An 18,635-nucleotide genomic window follows, 5' to 3' on the forward strand; every position below is an offset into this window, starting at 1 on the left:
GACAAACGGCACTGTCACGGGTGCTTGCGCCAAGTGGTGACCACGGCCCCGTGGGGGGAGTCAGCCCATTTAGGGAGGTGTAAACATGTCGTATGCTGGACATACAGCAGCTGCAAATTGAGAAATTGGACCAGTCAGTAAGACCAGTCCAAAAGCAAGACCTTTTTACAGGAAATCTAGGTGTCAGCCGGGAAAAATGGGGCAAAATAATTAGAAATCTATGAGTGGTTCATTTTAATAAAGGTTAGATCATCAACATTTTGTGTAGCCAGACGAGTCCTTTTTTCGGTCAGTATTGAACCAGCAGCACTGAATACTCTTTCTGATAGCACACTAGCTGCCGGGCAAGCAAGCTCCTGCAATGCATATTTGGCCAATTCAGGCCAGGTGTCTATTTTGGATGCCCAGTAATCAAATGGGAATGACGGGTGAGGGAGAACATCGATAAGGGAGGAAAAATAGTTAGTAACCATACTGGAAAAATGTTGTCTCCTGTCACTTTGAATTAATGCTGCAGTACCTGTCCTGTCTGCAGTCATTGCGAAATCACTCCACAACCTGGTCAGAAAACCCCTCTGTCCAACGCCACTTCTGGTTTGTGCACCTCTAACACCTATCCCTGTTGCCCCCTGCAGCTCGTGTGAGAACCATCACCGCCGCTGTGTGCTGGGAATGCCTGAATCAAACGGTCTACAAGAGTTGCTTGTTTGGTTGCCAATATTTGTTCAAGGTTCTCATGTGGCATGATATTTTGCAATTTTCCTTTATATCGTGGATCCAGGAGGCAGGCCAACCAGTAATCGTCATCGGTCATCATTTTTATAATGTGGGGGTCCCTTTTTAGGATACGCAAGGCATAATCCACCATGTGGGCCAATGCTCCAGTTGTCAATTCACTGCTTGTGCTAGGTTGAGGAGCACTTTCTGGCAAATCAACGTCACTTGTCTCCCTCAAAAACCCTTAACCTGGCTTTGCAATGCCACCAGTTTCTATTGCCCCCTGGGAAGCTTCTTCATCCAAAAAATATTCATCCCAATCATCCTCCTCGTCCTCCTCCTCTTCGCCCGCCACCTCGTCCAGTAGACTTCCCTGACCAGAAAATGGATGACTGTCATCAAGGCTTCCCTCGTCCTCGGCTGCAGACGCCTGCTCTTTTATGTGCATCAAACTTTGCATCAGCAGACGCATTAGGGGGATGCTCATGCTTATTATGGCGTCATCTGCACTAACCAGGTGTGTGCATTCCTCAAAACATTGAAGGACTTGACACAGGTCTTGTAGCTTCGACCACTGCACACCAGACAACTCCATGTCTGCCATCCAACTGCCTGCCCGTGTATGTGTATCCTCCCACAAATACATAACAGCATGCCTCTGTTCGCACAGCCTCTGAAGCATGTGCAGTGTGGAGTTCCACCTTGTTGCAACGTCGATGATTAGGCAATGCTGGGGAAGCTTCAAAGATCGCTGATGGTTCTGCATACGGCTGGAGTGTAGGGGCGAACGGCGGATGTGCGAGCAAAGTCTTCGCACCTTCAGGAGCAGGTCGGGTAACCCCGGATAACTTTTCAGGAAGCACTGTACTACCAGGTTCAAGGTGTGAGCCAGGAAAGGAATGTGTTTCAGTTGTGAAAGGGCTATGGCAGCCATAAAATTCCTTCCGTTATCACTCACTACCTTGCCTGCCTCAAGATGTACACTGCCCAGCCATGAATGAGTTTTTTGCTGCAAGAACTCGGACAGAACTTCCGCGGTGTGTCTGTTGTCGCCCAAACACTTCATTGCCAACACAGCCTGCTGACGCTTGCCACTAGCTGTTCCATAATGGGACACCTCGTGTGCAACAGTGGCAGCTGTGGATGGAGTGGTCGTGCGACTGTGGTCTGTGGACGAGCTCTCGCTTCTGCTGGAAGACAAGGAGGAAGAGGAGGGGGGGCGAACGCCTACAGCCAACTGTTTCCTAGACCGTGGGCTAGGCAGAACTGTCCCAATATGGCTGTCCCTGTGGACCCTGCATCCACCGCATTAACCCAGTGTGCCGTGATGGACACGTAATGACCCTGGCCATGCCTACTGGTCTGCATCTGTTGTCAGGTGCACCTTTCTACTCACAGATTGCCTGAGTGCATGGACAATGCGGTCTTTTACGTGCTGGTGGCGGGCTGGGATGGCTTTTCTCGAAAAGAAGTGTCGACTGGGTAGCTCGTAGCGTGGTACAGCGTAGTCCATCAGGGCTTTGAAAGCTTCGCTTTCAACTAACCGGTAGGGCATCATCTCTAACGAGATTAGTCTAGCAATGTAGGCGTTCAAACCCTGTGTACACGGATGAGAGGATGAGTACTTCCTTTTCCTAATGAGAGTCTCTTGTAGGGTGAGCTGGACTGGAGAGCTGCATATGGTGGAACTAGAAGGGGTGCCGGTGGACATGGCAGACTGAGAGAGGGTTGGTGATGGTATTCTTGCTGTTGGCCTACATACAGTATTTCCTACTATGAACCTGGTGATTCCCTGACTGCTTTGGCCTTGCGACGAAACCTCCACATTTGCTGCAGGTGGTGTGGTAAACGGTGGGCTTACAGTGAGGGATGGAATGTAGCGTTGCTGACTGGCTTCATTGGGAGAGGGTGCAACAGCGTTATGGGACGTTTGGTAGTAAGTCCAAGCTTGCAAGTGCATGGTGGTTAAATGTCTACGCATGCAACTTGTATTTAGATTTTTCAAATACTGACCTCTGATGAAGGTCCTTGAGCATTTCTTACAGATGACTTTGCACTGATCATTTGGATCTTGGTTAAAAAATTGCCAGACTGCACTCTTCCTACTATCGGATACCTTTTCAGGCATTGCACACTGAGCTACTTTAACCGGATGGCCACGCTGTCCTACAACTGTTTTTGGTTTTGACACACGTTTTTGGCCAGATACGGGCCTGCCAGATGGAAGCTGTTGCAATATTGATGCCTGCTGCGGCTCCTCCTCCTCCGCTTCAGAGCTACTGCCGGCGACACATTGTTCCCCCAATGGCTGCCAATCGGGGTCAACAACTGGGTCATCTATCACCTCCTCTTCTATGTCCTGTGCACCTTCCTCTGTGTCACTGTGTAAGCCGGTGCTATAGCGTTCGGGACGGGGCATCATAGTCTCATCAGGGTCAGATTCTGGCTCAGTACACTGCGAGGGCAATGTTGTGATCTGAGTCAAAGGAACAGCATAATAATCTAGCTGTGGCTGTGCATCTGTGCACCCCATGTCCGATTCATCTTGTAATGGGCATGGCCTGTTAACAATTTCCCGTTCTAACCCAGGCACGGTATCTGTAAAGAGCTCCATGGAGTAAACTTTTGTGTCGCCTGACGCAGCCTTCTCTGTTGTTCTGGGTGAAGGACACAAGGAAGCGACTTGTTCCTGACCGGGAGCATCCACTGACGACGCACTGCTTTTAAATTTTGCACTTTCCGAAGAGGAGGCGAAAAAGCTAGAGGCAGAGTCAGCAAGGAAAGCCAAAACTTGTTCCTGCTGCTCCGGCTTTAACAGCAGTTTTCCTACTCCCAGAAAAGGGAGCGTTCGAGGCCATGTGTAACCAGACGATGACGCTGGCTCAACAACTCGAGACTTGCTTTTCCCACGACCACCTGATGCTCCACCACCACTACCATCATTACCAGCTGGCAATGACCGACTACAGCCACGATCTCTTCCACCAGACTTCCTCATTCTTATAAAAATGTAACCAAACTAACAAACGTTATATGGTACTGTAAAACCAGTTAGAAGGTGTACGCAAACTTGTTGTGAGTTTAAATCTCCCTTTATAGGTGTGTGAGACAGCAGGAAAAAATCAGGCCCACTGTATTACACTAATGTTTGAGTGGCAGAAAGTGGATGACAGATGCCACAAACAGGACTGACGCAGATGCACTCAGTGGCAATTCAAATCTCCCTTTTTTATGTGTGGGAGACAGCAGGAAAAAATCAGGCCCACTGTATTACACAACAGTTTGAGTGGCAGAAAGTGGATGACAGATGCCACAAACAGGACTGACGCAGATGCACTCAGTGGCAATACAAATCTCCCTTTCTTATGTGTGGGAGACAGCAGGAAAAAATCAGGCCCACTGTATTACACCACAGTTTGAGTGGCAGAAAGTGGATGACAGATGCCACAAACAGGACTGATGCAGATGCACTCAGTGGCAATATAAATCTCCCTTTTTTATGTGTGGGAGACAGCAGGAAAAAATCTGGTCCACTGTATTACACTACAGTTTGAGTGGCAGAAAGTGGATGACAGATATATCTAAAAATACAAGGGCTGTAGTAACATAGTAACATAGTAGCATAGTTAGTAAGGCCGAAAAAAGACATTTGTCCATCCAGTTCAGCCTATATTCCATCATAATAAATCCCCAGATTTACGTTCTTCTACAGAACCATAGTAACATAGTTAGTAAGGCCGAAAAAAGACATTTGTACAAAATAGAATTTCAATAGTAGAATTTCCATAGTAGAATTTCAATCTCCCTACAATGATCAAAGGACAAGTATGGCAGCAATAAAAAAGACTGCTGCACACAAGAGTGTGGACAAAGAAACAAGGGAACTGTGCAGAAAAGAAGGAGCAACAGGATGTTTGCTTTGAAAAAAGCAGTTGGTTTGTACAGCGGCGTACAAACAGCAATGCAGCTATCAGGGAGCCTTAGAATGCAGCCTAATAAGCTACAGAGCTGATGCACCCAAAAAAAACCTCCACTGTCCCTGCAAAGAAAAGGTGGTGTTGTACAGTGGAAATCGCTACAGTACAAGCGGTTTTGGGGTTAATATTCCCTTCCTAACAATATCCCTGCTTCAGACGAAGCTGCAGCAACCTCTCCCTATGCTCAGATCGGCAAAAGTAAGATGGCGGTCGGTGTGCACGCCCTTTTATAGCCCCTGTGACGCCGCAGAAAGCAAGCCAATCACTGTAATGCCCTTTTCTAAGATGGTGGGGACTGAGACCTATGTCATCACGCTGCCCACACTCTACGTCCACCTTCATTGGCTGAGAAATGGCGCTGAACGCGTCATATGAAACGCGACTTTGGTGCGAAGATCGCCGACCGCGTGGCCGATCCCACACTGGGATCGGCTCGGGTTTCACGAAACCCGACTTTGCCGAAAGTCGGCGACTTATGAAAATGACCGATCCGTTTCCCTCAACCTTAGTGAATGGATTGATCTTCAGAAAATTGACCTTGAGTCAAATTTCCTGAAATATGCAGAAACTCACAAGTTCAAATCCAAACATGCAAAGTCACCATTTAGCACACTGCTGAAGGCTTAGAAAGTGGGATAATATCAGGTGCAGCTGCATAGGCTTCCAGTTAATGTCCTTCAGCTATCACATTACTTAATTCAGCCAATGAGGAAGGTTATCACTTATCATGGCTAGTATAGAATATGGGTGAGGCCAGAAAGCACAATATTCGGCCTGTACTGTGTAGGGACAGGAAGTCAGGGAGCACAGCTTTTTCCACGTAGGGATAAAAAAAACTACCACCTTCATTGGCTGAGAAATGACGCTTAACGTGTCATATGAAACGCGACTTTGGCGTGAAGATCGCCGACCGCGTGGCCTATCCCACACTGTGATCGGCTCGGCTTTCACGAATCCCGTCTTTGCCAAAAGTCGGCGACTTATGAAATTAACCGATCGGTTTTGCTCAACCCTAGCGGAGACCCTTCTGCCTCACCGCCCCTATGACTGTCCTATTGACCTCTTGCCAAGGGCAGAGCCTCCTCTGGGACGTATCTATCCCCTGTCTCTCCCGGAGATTTTTTTTATTATTATTATTTATTTATATAGCACCATTGATTCCATGGTGCTGTACATGAGAAGGGGTTACATACAAGTTACAAATATCACATACAGTAAACAAACTAACAATGACGGACTGATACGGAGATGGAGACGGAGATGGAGGCATTGTCACAGTACATCCAGGAGAATCTGGCAAGAGGATTCATAAGAAAGTCAGTGTCACCTGCAGGGGCTGGGTTCTTCTTTGTGCAGAAGAAGAGTGGGCAATTACGTCCATGCATAGACTACAGGAGTCTTAACGCCATTACCGTTAAGAACAAGTATCATCTCCCCCTGATATCTGAGCTCTTCTATAGGCTCTGGGGAGCAAGGGTATTTACTAAGCTAGATCTGCGGGGTGCTGACAACCTGATTTGCATCCGTGAGGGGGACGAGTGGAAGATAGCTTTTAATACCATAGATGGGCACTATTAATTTCTGGTGATGTCCTATGGGCGCTGTAATGCCCCAGCCGTCTTCCAAGATTTTGTGAATGATATCTTCCAGGATATGCTCTCCACCTCGGTGGTAGTCTATCTGGATGATATTCTCATCTTCTCTCCAGATATTGATTCCCACTGAGAGATGTTTGCAGAGTGTTCGACCTCCTATGGGCAAACTCCCTCTGCGCCAAGTTGGAGAAGTGTTTGTTTGAGCAGGAGTCCTTGCCTTTCCTGGGCTATATCATCTCAGTCTGGGGATTAGCTATGGATCCTGCCAAGCTACAAGCAGTGATGGACTGGCAGAAACCCCATTCTATCAAAGCGGTACAGCGCTTTATGGGGTTCATTAATTATTATGGTCAGTTCATTCCCCACTTCTCAACTTTGGTAGCTCCCTTGGTAGCCCTCACCAAGAAGGGAGAAAATCCCAAGTTGTGGTCAGAGGAGGTCTCCAAAGCCTTTTTATCTGTTAGTCCCACTTTGCTAGCACTCCCATTCTACATCATCCCAATGTAGATAGGCCTTTTATTATTAAGGTGGATACCTCATCTGTCGGAGCTGGAACAGTCCTCTTCCAAAAAGATGATCAAGGTCGGAAGCATCCTTGCTTCTTTTTCTCCAAGACCTTCACTCTGGCCGAGAGGAATTATTCCATCAGGGACAGGGAGTTGCTAGCAATGAAGTTGGCTTTTTCAGAATGGAGACACATCCTGGAAGGGGCTCGTTTTCCATTCCAAGTCTACACTGACCACAAGAATTTGGTATATTTGCAGACAGCCCAGCTGCTGAATTTTCACAAGGTCAGATGGTCCCTGTTCTTCTCCTGGTTCCACTTCACCCTTAATTTCCTATCTGGGGAGAAGAACATTCGCGCTGATGCTCTCTCCCGCTCCGTGGTGTCATCAGAGGAGGATGATCCTCAGCTAATTGTTCTCTCTGAGAGTCTGAGAACTATGACTCCGGTGTCGCTAGAGTCCGTGCCAGCGGGCAAGGCTTTCATGCCATTCAATTTGCCAACATTTTGGGATCAAAAGGACATCTGAGCTTCTGGCGAGGATGTACTGGTGGCCGCATATGGTCTATGATGTTAAAGACTTTATTCAGGCATGCGTCTCCTGCACCAAGAATAGGTCTCATCGACAACATCCTGCTGGGTTACTCTACCCCTACCGGTGGCTGACAGGCCCTGGGAGATGGTCTGGATGGACTTGGTGGTAGGCTTACCCAAGTCCCTTGGCTGCACCGCTATTTGGGTAGTTACCGACCATTTCTCTAAAATGGTGCATTTAGTGCCTCTTCTGCACGAGCCTTGGCGGCATTGTTTGTCAAACATTTCTTCTGTTTACACAAGATTGTCAGTGACCGGGGTCCCCAGTTTGCATCTCAGTTCTGGAGAGAGCTTTGTTGCCTACTTAGTATTAAGCTGAATCTCTCTTCTACCATCCTGAGATGAATGGGTTGGTAGAGAGGGCAAACCAGACCCTGGTCACATATCGACGGCATTTTGTCTCAGCCAGGCAGGATGACTGTGCATCCTTGCTAACTTGGGCAGAGTTTGCCTTGAACAATGCCATAGACGACTCCACTGGGCAGATCCCATTTCTCCTTAATTGCGTCCAGGATCCACGGGTACCTGTGCCCATTCCCGTGTCTTCTGCCGACTCTAGGGTGGCAAACTGGGCAGTGGAAGCATGGGACATCTGGAACCATGCACAGAATGCTATCCAAGCTTCCAAGGAGAGAATGAGGGTCTCTGCCGATATACATTGGCGCCCCGCTCCGACCTTTGCCCCTGGCGACTTAGTGTGGCTCTCCGCCCACAATATCAGGCTGCAAGTTGAGTCCACTAAGTTTGCGCCTTAATACTTAGGGCTTTTCAAGGTTCTGGAACAGGTTAACCCTGTGGTCTATCGTGTGGCTCTACCTCCACGCCTGGGTATGACTGACACCTTTCATGTGTCCCTCTTAAAGACCGTTCACATGTCCCGGTTTTCTGAGTCATCTGCCGGGACATCGGGTTCATCCACGGACTATTATGAGGTTAACGCTATCTTGGGGTGCAAGGTGGTACGTGGCATAAACTTTGATCTGGTGGACTGGAAGGGTCAGGGCCCAGAGGACAGAACCTGGGAGCCTGTGGAGTACATTCGGGCTCTGATGCTCATTGCAGCCTTTGAACATAGTGAGGCCCAGGGACAAGGGCACAGGGGGAATCTCGAACCATATCCACTGCGGTCTCCCATTCTTTTCCAGCCACAGTGGAACCTGCTCAGCGGAGACATCGGTCCCAGCATCTGCCTCAAGCTGATATTGTGCGACTGGTTACTGCTGCCTTTCCTGGCTCTGCTTTTGTAGCCAGTACTGATCAGAAGCGAGCAGGCCTTTCTGGGACTAAGTGCCGCTTTTCTCATACTGAGCATGCCAATGGGACGACCTCCCATTGAAGGTCGGGGTCACATGTTCAGGTCCTGTTGTGGCTCCTATTGGAACATCTGGAAGGTTCCGGTGTGCTACTGCTATAAAAGGTTTGCATGGCCGCTAAGCCATGCGCTCGTGTAAACTTGCTAATGTGTGTGTGTAGATGAATGTCTGTCGATGGATGAAAGCTCCGAATCATTCCCATCCCTAGTGTTGATGACTGCTCGCGAATGGTGGAAGCTACCTAGCGCCCGACAGTGCTATCCTGCACCCTCAGCACACATTACAGCGTTTGTTTGCAGTGCCCGCCAGTGCGGCTCATACGCACTCTTGTGCAGTTAATTATTATATTGTTTCTTCTCTGACACCATGGTAGCGGTGTCAAGTGTAGGAAGTCTAGAGGAACTCTTCTCGAGTCTAGTGACAGGCTTCTGTGACTCTAGCTTACACTCTCTGTGCGGTTTCGCGTCTCTATGACGTAACAGGGTTTGTTTCCTTCTTACCGGGTGAAATTAACCCGTGTGAGTATTTTCCCTAGAGCGCCATATAGTCCGCCATTACCGAGCAGCAGGTGTCATCTCTGCATGGTGGACCCCGGACTGCGAACGCACCTCATATTCTCTATTATTATTATTTGGTGCCTTCCGTCAGTCCTAACACCAGTACCCCTTAAATCAAACTATTATTCTGTAACCAGTAAGTGCGGATTAGGGGACATGACCACCAAATATGCAACAAATCACTCACCTCTGATTGACACGATATTGGGTGAAATGCCACCTGTACAAGATCTTCCTAGAAGTTTCCAAATGGTTTATGCAATGTGAAGACTTTTTATCTACCTAGAATGCCTATGACCATTCTTCCTGGGTTAAAGTACAGCCTAAGGCTCTTTCCCACCTTTTAACAAAAGGCAAAGATTTAAGCTCAGTGAAATAATGTATAGCTTGATATGCTCTAGAAATCCCTTTAGAAGAGTCCCTATTAATAGAAAAATAGTATTCAAAATCAGATTTTAAGCTTTTTGACCTATTATTCATACTGTTCATAAAATGTCTAATTTTAAGATATTTGAAAAAGTCTCTCTTATTAATGCTACTAGATCGTGGCAAGATTCTAATGCATCAGGTATTCTAGACTATGTATGTAGTTTATTTATGAAGATTTTAGAATAATACAATTAACACACAGGATACGGCTGGCCGGGCGCGACCAATTAGCGAAGCGTGGTTCAAATCCCGTGCCAATTCTCGGCCGGAGTGCGATTGTTGCTGATTGTTCATGGCCGGCACGTAGTATATAGCACAGCCACGTAGTATATAATAGCCCACGTAGCATATAACACAGCCATGTAGTGAACAGCAGCCCACATAGCATATAACAGCTCACGTAGCATATAACACAGCCCACGTAGTATATAGCACAGCCACGTAATATATAGCACAGCCACGTAGTAAATTGCACAGCCACGTAGTAAAATATATTGCACAGCACACATAGTATATAGCGCAGCCCACGTAGTATATAACACAGCCCATGTAGTATATAGCACAGCCCACGCAGTATATAGCACAGCACATGGACTTTATAGCAAAGCCACGTAGTATATAGCACATCCACATAGTATATAACAGCCCACAAAGCATATAACACAGCCACATAGTATATAGCAGCCCACGTAGCATATAACACAGCCCACGTAGCATGTAACACAGCTCACGTAGTATATAACAGCTCACGCAGTATATAACACAGACCATGTAGTGTATAACACAGCCCACATAGTGCATAACACAGCCGACGTAGTGTATGACACAGCCACGTAGTATGTAGCACAGCCCACATAGTATATTGCACAGCCACAAAGTATATTGCACAGCCACGTAGTATATTGCACAGCCACGTAGTATATTTTACAGCCCACGTAGTATATTACTCAGCCACATATTATATTACACAGCCCACGTAGTATATTACACAGCCACGTAGTATATAGCACAGTGATGTGGGATTTCCGTGACAGACAGACAGAAAGACAGACATACAGACGGAAGTGACCCTAAGATGATTATATAGTAGACATTTATCCACCAGTGAAGAAAATGGAGATAGAGCATTAGCTTGCATCAAGTTCCCCAATCGAGTTATTCCTCTTTCTATCCAATCATCTGGCTTAAGGAATGGGATGGCATACTGCAGTGTTTCAAAACGGAACATTATCCAATCTAAAGGGGACCAGTTTATATTCTATATTTTTATTCCTCCAAAGGTTTATTCCAGCTATAATTGTAGGGGAAGTATTGGGAGAAAAATTCCTAGATAATCTTAGGTGCCATAGGAAGTGGGACGATATGAGCACTTTTGTGTTACATTGTTTACACTTTGATTCTATGGAGTTTGAACATCTTTCCTCTCAGCTCCAGATCCAGATCTACTGTTATCAGTCTTGCAAAGTCATAAGTCCCTTGCCCACATCATTGGTTGTTTAAAGAGCAGTTCTCCTATTCACCACTCACTTTTTCAATGGCCTTTTTATCTCTATATACAAATACAGTGATAAAAGTGTAAATTTTAGAACATGCCACTGTCAGACCTGAATGTTTTACAGAAGCTCATTCAACTCAGAAGATGGACGAATCTACTAAACTAGAAATGTCAGTCAAGAAGGAGTGATGGTTTCCTAGCAACAAGGAACTGAATAGCTTGGGAAGCTGTGGGCTCCTAAATTGAGCATATCCATTTTAGGCTATGTGCCCACGATCAGGACATAGCAAAGTTTTGGAAGTAGCACATTTTAGCTGCATCCAAAACATTGCATTCTAATCACGCAGGTAAATCCACATGTGTTTATTGAACAATGAGAATTTATCGCATATAATGAGCATAGTGGGCATCAGGTTTCTATAAATCCCATCCACTGTGCTTGTAACCAATAACTCAGCAGTTTTGACACATCGCAGGTGAACTGCCTCCAAACTGCTGCTATTCCGGATTGTGGGCACATACCCTTAACTTTTCAAACAATCTTCAGCGGTTATTTGGTTGTAATTGCAAAATAGATATAATTTGAATATAATTCTAGATTGAAAAATATTTCCATTGTTCCATTTTTGTTAACTTCAGAGAAGATCCACAATGAAATTGACAATGTAATAGGGAAAGATCGCTGTCCATCAATAGAAGACAAAAGTAAAATGCCGTATACAGAAGCCGTAATCCACGAGATCCAGAGATTTGCTGATATTGTTCCTTTAGGACTTCCACATGCTGTCAGCAAGGACACAACCTTCAGAGGATTTCATATTCCAAAGGTAGAGTATGCTGCTCCTCTCAATCTTTTGATCATATTCGACAGCCTTTGGTGGTTGGTATCAGCAAGATGGGTAGCTTAGTGGTATGAGAAGAGTGAATTCACAAATTTTCAAACATGGTCACTCAATCTTTTAGGGATCTTGGCCCTCCATGCACAAACTCCACCCAATAGTTTTTCCAAGTCTCAATCTCAACCTTTCAGAAACGTAAGAACCTTCTCAGGGCCAGAAAGATTTCTTAACTGTAGTTCAGGAGGTCTCACCTTTTTTTCTGGAGCTTCCTGAACATACAATCTTCTAAGTTTATGAATCAAATGCAGTATGTAGGAATCGAGTACATTGGACAGGATTGGATCCCTTTGTCTCCAGTGGCAGCCATACGTATAAATGGGGGAAATAAGTATTTGATCCCTTGCTGACTAAGTTTGCCCACTGACAAAGACATGAACACTCTATACTTTTAAGGATAGGCTATTTTTAACAATGAGAGATAGAATATCAAAAGTAAAATCCAGAAAATCACATTTTATAAACTATATACATTTATTTGTATTTTGCAGTGAGAAATAAGTATTTGATCCCCTACCAACCATTAAGAAATCTGGCTCCTACAGAAAAGTTAGATGCTCCTAATCAACTCAAGACCTGCATTAAAGACAGCTATCTTACATAGTCACCTTTATAAAAGACTCCTGTCCACAGACTCAATCAGTCAGACTCTAACCTCCACAACATGGTTATGACCAAAGAGCTTTATAAGGATGTCAGGGACAAGATCATAGACCTGGACAAAGCTTTATAGGGCTACAAAACCATAAGTAATATGCTGGGTGAGAAAGAAACAACTGTTGGTGCAATAGTAAGAAAATGGAACAAATACAAAATGACTGTCAATCGACATCGATGTGGGGCACCATGCAAAATCTCACCTCTTGGGGTATCCTTGATCATGAGGAAGGTGATAGATCATTCTAATGCTACACAGGGGGAGCTTGTTAATCATCTCAAGGCAGCTGGGACCATAGTCACCAAAAAAAACATTTGTAACACATTACGCCTTAAAGGTTTAAAATCCTGCAGTGCTTGCAAGGTCCCCCTGCTCAAGAAGGCACATATGCAGGCCCATCTGAAGTTTGCCAATGAACACCTGTGTGATTCTGTGAGTGATTGGGCGAAGGTGCTGTGGTCAGATGAGACAAAAATTGAGGTCTTTGGCAGTAACTCAACTTGCCGTGTTTGGAGGAAGAGAAATGCTGCCTATGACCCAAAGAACACCATCCCCACTGTCAAGCATGGAGGTAAAAACATTATGTTTTGGGGGTGCTTTTCTGCTAAGGGCACAGGACTACTTCACTGCATCGATGGGAAAATGGATGGAGCCATGTACCGGAAAGTCCTGAGTGACATCCTCCTTCCCTTAGCCAGGACATTAAAAATGGTTTCAGCAAGACAATCACCCAAAACATACAGCCAAGGCAACAAAGAAGTGGCTCAAAAAGAAGCACATTAAGGCCATAGAGTGGCTATAGAAAACTTATGGAGGGAGCTGAAGCTTGGAGTTGCCAAGTGAAAGCCTTAAAATCTTAGTGATTTAGAAATGATCTGCAAAGAGGAGTGGATCAAAATTCCTATTTACATGTGCACAAACCTGACTGCTGAGCTTGCCAACAAGGGTTTTGCCACCAAGTATTAAGTCTTATTTGCCAGAGGGATCAAATGCTTATTTCTCACTTCAAAATGCAAATACATTTATATAACTTAAACAGTGTGATTTTTCTGGATTATATTTTTGATATTCTATCTTTTAATGTTAAAATTAACCTATCCTTAAAATTATAGACTGTTCATGTCTTTGTCAGTGGGCAAACTTACAAAATCAGCAAGGAATTAAATACTTATTTCCCCCACTATATAGTGTGTGTAAGTTTTTATAGTCAACAGGTTTCTCTCTCTCTTTCTTGCTCACTGTGTCTCTATCTCCTATGGAGTGCGAACTGTTATGGTTAGTGTTGAGCATTCCGATACCGCAAGTATCGGGTATCGGCCGATATTTGCGGTATCGGAATTCCGATAACAAGTTCCGATATTTTTGTGATATCGCGAATCGGTATCGGGATTAAGATTCATGTGTAAAATAAAGAATAAAAATAAAAAATATTGATATACTTACCCTCGGACGCGCCCTGGTTGTCACCGCTGCAACCGCCATGCTTCCCTTCCTAAGAATGAGCGCGTTAAGGACCTTCGATGACATCGCGGCTTGTAATTGGTCGCTGAGCGTTCATGTGTCTCATCTGTAGAGTGTTAGCTCCTATTGTCAGCAAGGTCTTTTCCCTCTCTCTCTCTCTCTCTCTCTCTCTCCTTTAACGTGTAAACGCTTATGGTCAGCAGGGTCCACTCTCTTTTTCTCTCTATCTATATCTCTGCTAAGGATTGTAGTCACTTATGATCATCTGGTCCCTTTCTCTATCTCTCTGTAATGTGTAATCTCTTAGGAATAAGTTCCTATCATTACTGGTGTTTTCTCTCTCTTCTTTAGTGTGTAAAGGTACCTTCACACTCAGCAACTTTACAACAAGAACGACAACGATCCGTGACGTTGCAGCGTCCTGGATAGCGATCTCGATGTGTTTGACACGCAGCAGCGATCTGGATCCCGCTGTGCCATTGCTGGTCAGAGCTAGAAGTCCAGAACTTTATTTTGTCGTCAGGTCGGCATGTATCGTCATGTTTGACAGCAAAAGCAATGATGCCAGCAATGTTTTACATGGAGCTAACAACCAGAGAGAACAAGAAGTGAGTCGCCGTTACGTCACTGGATCGCTCCTGCATTGTTCTGGAGTTGCTGTGTTTGACGTCTCTACAGCGACATAAACAGCGACGCTCCAGCGATCGGCTCGTTGTCTATATCGCTGCAGCGTCGCTGAGTGTGACGGTACCTTAAGCTCTTATGGTCAGAGTTGTTCGCTCTCTACTGTAGAGTGTAAACTTTTATGATCAGTAGGGTCCTCTCTTTCTCATCTGTAGTGTGAAAACTCTTCTTATGGTCAGTGGAGTCCTCTCTCTCATCTGAAGTGTGTAAACTATCATGGTCACCGGAGCTCTTTCTCTTCTCTCCTTTACATATATTTTCCAAACAAATACAAGCTTTCCAATATGGAAATTCGCACAAATTTACAGAAAATCTAATTTTGGGGGAGAAATTTGGCAAACTCAGTGAATTTAAATTTTAAAACATGTGCTCAACCTTACATAGGACTGATAACAGCATCTCATGAGGAGACCGGTAAAGAGGAAGGTGACTGATATTTAAGAAGTTAACTGTGGCTTGATCTCCTTTTGCAGGGATTGTCCGGTCAATGTCAATAAGCCTACAGTCTCTCTGTGTGACTGCATACTTATGAATTCCCTCAGTACACGCACTTTACGCTGCGGGATTTCACCCTTTTTTAAGTCAGGACCAGAGGGTATATATGTGTTATACATAATCTCTGCCAGAGCCCATCCAGTTGGCGAGGCGTCGCTTCCATACACTAGTATGGATTGGGGCAGTGCCCTCTAGTTGGCCACACCCACTGGACTACTGTGTTAAGGACTCACTGCTACTCATTAAAATAGAAACTAAAATTGCAACTTTAAATGAACTAGGCCCCATCCATCTACCTGCTTACTTCCAGATACCTAAGTGTTGTTAACAACCCTGTATTGTGTAGTGCTGAATCATACATCTTAAAACAAACATTCACATACATTAAGCATTTAGCATAATACATTTTCCTCTTGCTCCCTCTTGTCTTTGAGTTGGTCTTAAAATCAGTCTTTAGATTGATCTTCAGATATTCTGTCACTGACTATCCTCACACATTATTGATGTCAATGATGTGTGTCGGGTTCCAAGTGACTAAGTGAGGTCTAGTCAAAGTCGGAAGACTCAAGGATCAATCCAAAGACTGAAAGGGCCAAGCAAAGGAGCTGTGGGGCCTGGAGAAACCTCGTAGCATTTTAAAATGTCTTTTCGGGGCATTTTCAATTTGGACAAAATTTGATTTGGACTGAATCGATTCTGCCCAAGACAAATTTCAGCAGATTCGTTCATCTCTACTTCATAGGAATAACTTAACAGATCTCACTTTTAATGATTCCATTTTTCTAGATATGTATGTTCATACATTCACTTTCAGGGAAGCTTGGTGTTCCCAGTCCTGACTTCTGTTCTCAAAGACCCAAAACATTTCAAGAACCCAGAGGAGTTTGATCCCGAACGCTTTCTTAATGAGAAAGGCTGCGTTAAGAAGAGTGATGCCTTTATGCCATTCTCTACAGGTAAGATGTTATTACTTGATTGTGATGTGTGAATACTGAATTTAAGCTTCAGTATATGAAAATATTTTTATATGGTTGGCTGACAGACTGGTATAAGGAAGATCAGAAATATTACTTGATATGATTTAGGAATCAATTGTTTGTGTGTTTTTAAACCCACTGAATTAGTTTACATTTATCACATAAAACTCATTCTGGATGAAAATGATATACTGAGCATTACTTATTTACTTGCTCCCTTACTTTATTGCTGCAGCGTCCGCACTTCACTGCTGCCTTCGGTGATGGTTTACAGGCTGCACCGCTGACTCCACAACGCTGACTTCACAAATGACAATAAATGTCCAAACTACAGCCAATAATTCAGCTCGGAGTTTTTGCTGATTTAGGCCTGTTTCACACGTCCGGTACGTGAGGTGACAGTTTCCTCACGTACCGGAGACACTGACACACGTAGACACATAAAAATCAATGCATCTGTGCAGATGTCATTGATTTTTTGCAGACCGTGTCTCCATGTGCCAAACACGGAGACATGTCAGTGTTCATGGGAGCGCGTTGTCCGTGTGCAGTCCGTGTGCCATGCAGGAGACAGCGCTACATTAAGCGCTGTCCCCCCCACTGGTGCTGAAGCCGCGATTCATATCTTCCTTGCAGCAGCGTTTGCTGCAGAGAAGATATGAATAATAGTGTTTAAAATAAAGATCTATGTGCCCCCCGCACTCCCACCCCCTGTGCGCCCCCCCGCTGTTCTGAAAATACTCACCCGCCTCCCTCGTTGGCTGTCGCTGCTTCCTGTTCTGGCCGCATCTTCTCCTGTATGCGGTCACGTCACGTGGGGCCGCTCATTTACAGTAATGAATATGCGGCTCCACCTCCCATAGGGGCGGATCCGCATATTCATTACTGTAATCGGCGGCCCCACGAGACCGCATACAGGAGAAGATGCGGCCAGAACAGGAAGCAGCGACAGCCAACGAGGAAGGCGGGTGAGTATTTTCAGAACAGTGGGGGGCGCACAGGGGGTGGGAGGGCAGGGGGCACATAGATCTTTATTTTAAACACTATTATTCATATGTTCTCTGCAGCAAACGCTGCTGCAGGGAAGATATGAATCGCGGCTTCAGCACCAGATGCTGGTACGTGTGGTACCCAGCACGGTGCGTGTGGTACCCAGTGGGCACACGGGCGGCACACGTGTACCGCCCGTGTGCCACACTGATTTGCCACAGAAACGTAGGGGCACACGGACACGGATAATTCCGGTACCGATTTTTTCCGGTACCGGAATTATCTGGACGTGTGAGACTGGCCTTAGATGGCATGAGCAGCAGTGCTTATTGTTTGGCTGCACACTGATGTCTGCTGTAATTATAACATCACCTCTGCAGCCTGTGGACTATCACTGGAGGCAGTGGTGAAGACCGGTGCTGGAAAGCAGTAAGTATTTAGTTCTCCAATTAGGGAAGTGAAAATTATATACTGACGCTTCAAATCATTCTTCAAACTGGATTATGCTGAAATGAAAACAGGACTCATGCCCATCCATCCTCTGTTGATTTAGAAAAAAGCAATTAAAAATGTTTTTTCTAAATCAAACAACGCCTTTAACTTGACTATTTACGGTGTTTGCGCTGTCTGTTTTCTCAGGCAAACGCTTGTGTTTGGGAGAAGGCCTGGCTCGCATGGAGCTCTTCCTCTTTCTAACCTCCATACTGCAGAAGTTCACCTTGGAGCCCACTGTAGACAGAAAGAATCTGAGCATAAGACCCGAGCCCAACACCAATGCTTCAAGACCTCAGTCCTACCAGATGAATGTTGTCCCTCGTTTCTGAGCTGAAAATGAACTTCTTGCCTAAAGGAACCCTAGAAGTTCTAGAACTTAGAAAAAAAGAAAGCTGCTCTAATGTTAAAAGATATAAAAGGAAATATATACAAAGATTGTGTGCAAAAAATTATATTTTTTATTCTATTTTTAATATCGGCCATGCCTGTACGAGTGTACAAAATATCATATAAATCTCAAGAACTGTAATCATTTTATGCTAAAATAAAGATTAAGCTTGTATGACAAATGTTTTATTATATGTAAAGGAGTCAGAACGTTGGCTAAGTTCACATCTACACTGGAGGCTTTGTTTGTAGCTCAGCTATTTTGACCTGTAAAATGGTAGAACAATGACAAAGGCTCAACTGAGCTCATCATAATCAACTGGGTCTGTCGGGTGCTGCTATTGTCCATCGTGTAACTGCCATTAATTTCTGTTCCTACGATGGAGTGAAACAATAGGTTAAACAGGATA

At 45.0% G+C, this 18,635-nt stretch overlaps 1 protein-coding gene across 1 annotated transcript in view; it reads left to right on the forward strand.

Annotated features, from left to right (window-relative positions):
* Positions 1-18,404, forward strand: part of LOC138661769 (cytochrome P450 2G1-like) — a 74,951-nt gene extending 56,547 nt beyond the window's left edge. The window contains exons 7-9 of the mRNA XM_069746673.1: positions 11,822-12,009; positions 16,191-16,332; positions 17,983-18,404. Of these exons, the coding sequence (XP_069602774.1) occupies positions 11,822-12,009; positions 16,191-16,332; positions 17,983-18,167 (515 nt within the window). The 3' untranslated portion in view covers positions 18,168-18,404. The remainder of the gene's footprint in view (positions 1-11,821; positions 12,010-16,190; positions 16,333-17,982) is intronic.
* Positions 18,405-18,635: the final 231 nt, after the last annotated feature.

The sequence above is a fragment of the Ranitomeya imitator genome, chromosome 2 (assembly GCF_032444005.1).
Source record: "Ranitomeya imitator isolate aRanImi1 chromosome 2, aRanImi1.pri, whole genome shotgun sequence".
Taxonomy (NCBI): Eukaryota; Metazoa; Chordata; class Amphibia; order Anura; family Dendrobatidae; genus Ranitomeya; species Ranitomeya imitator.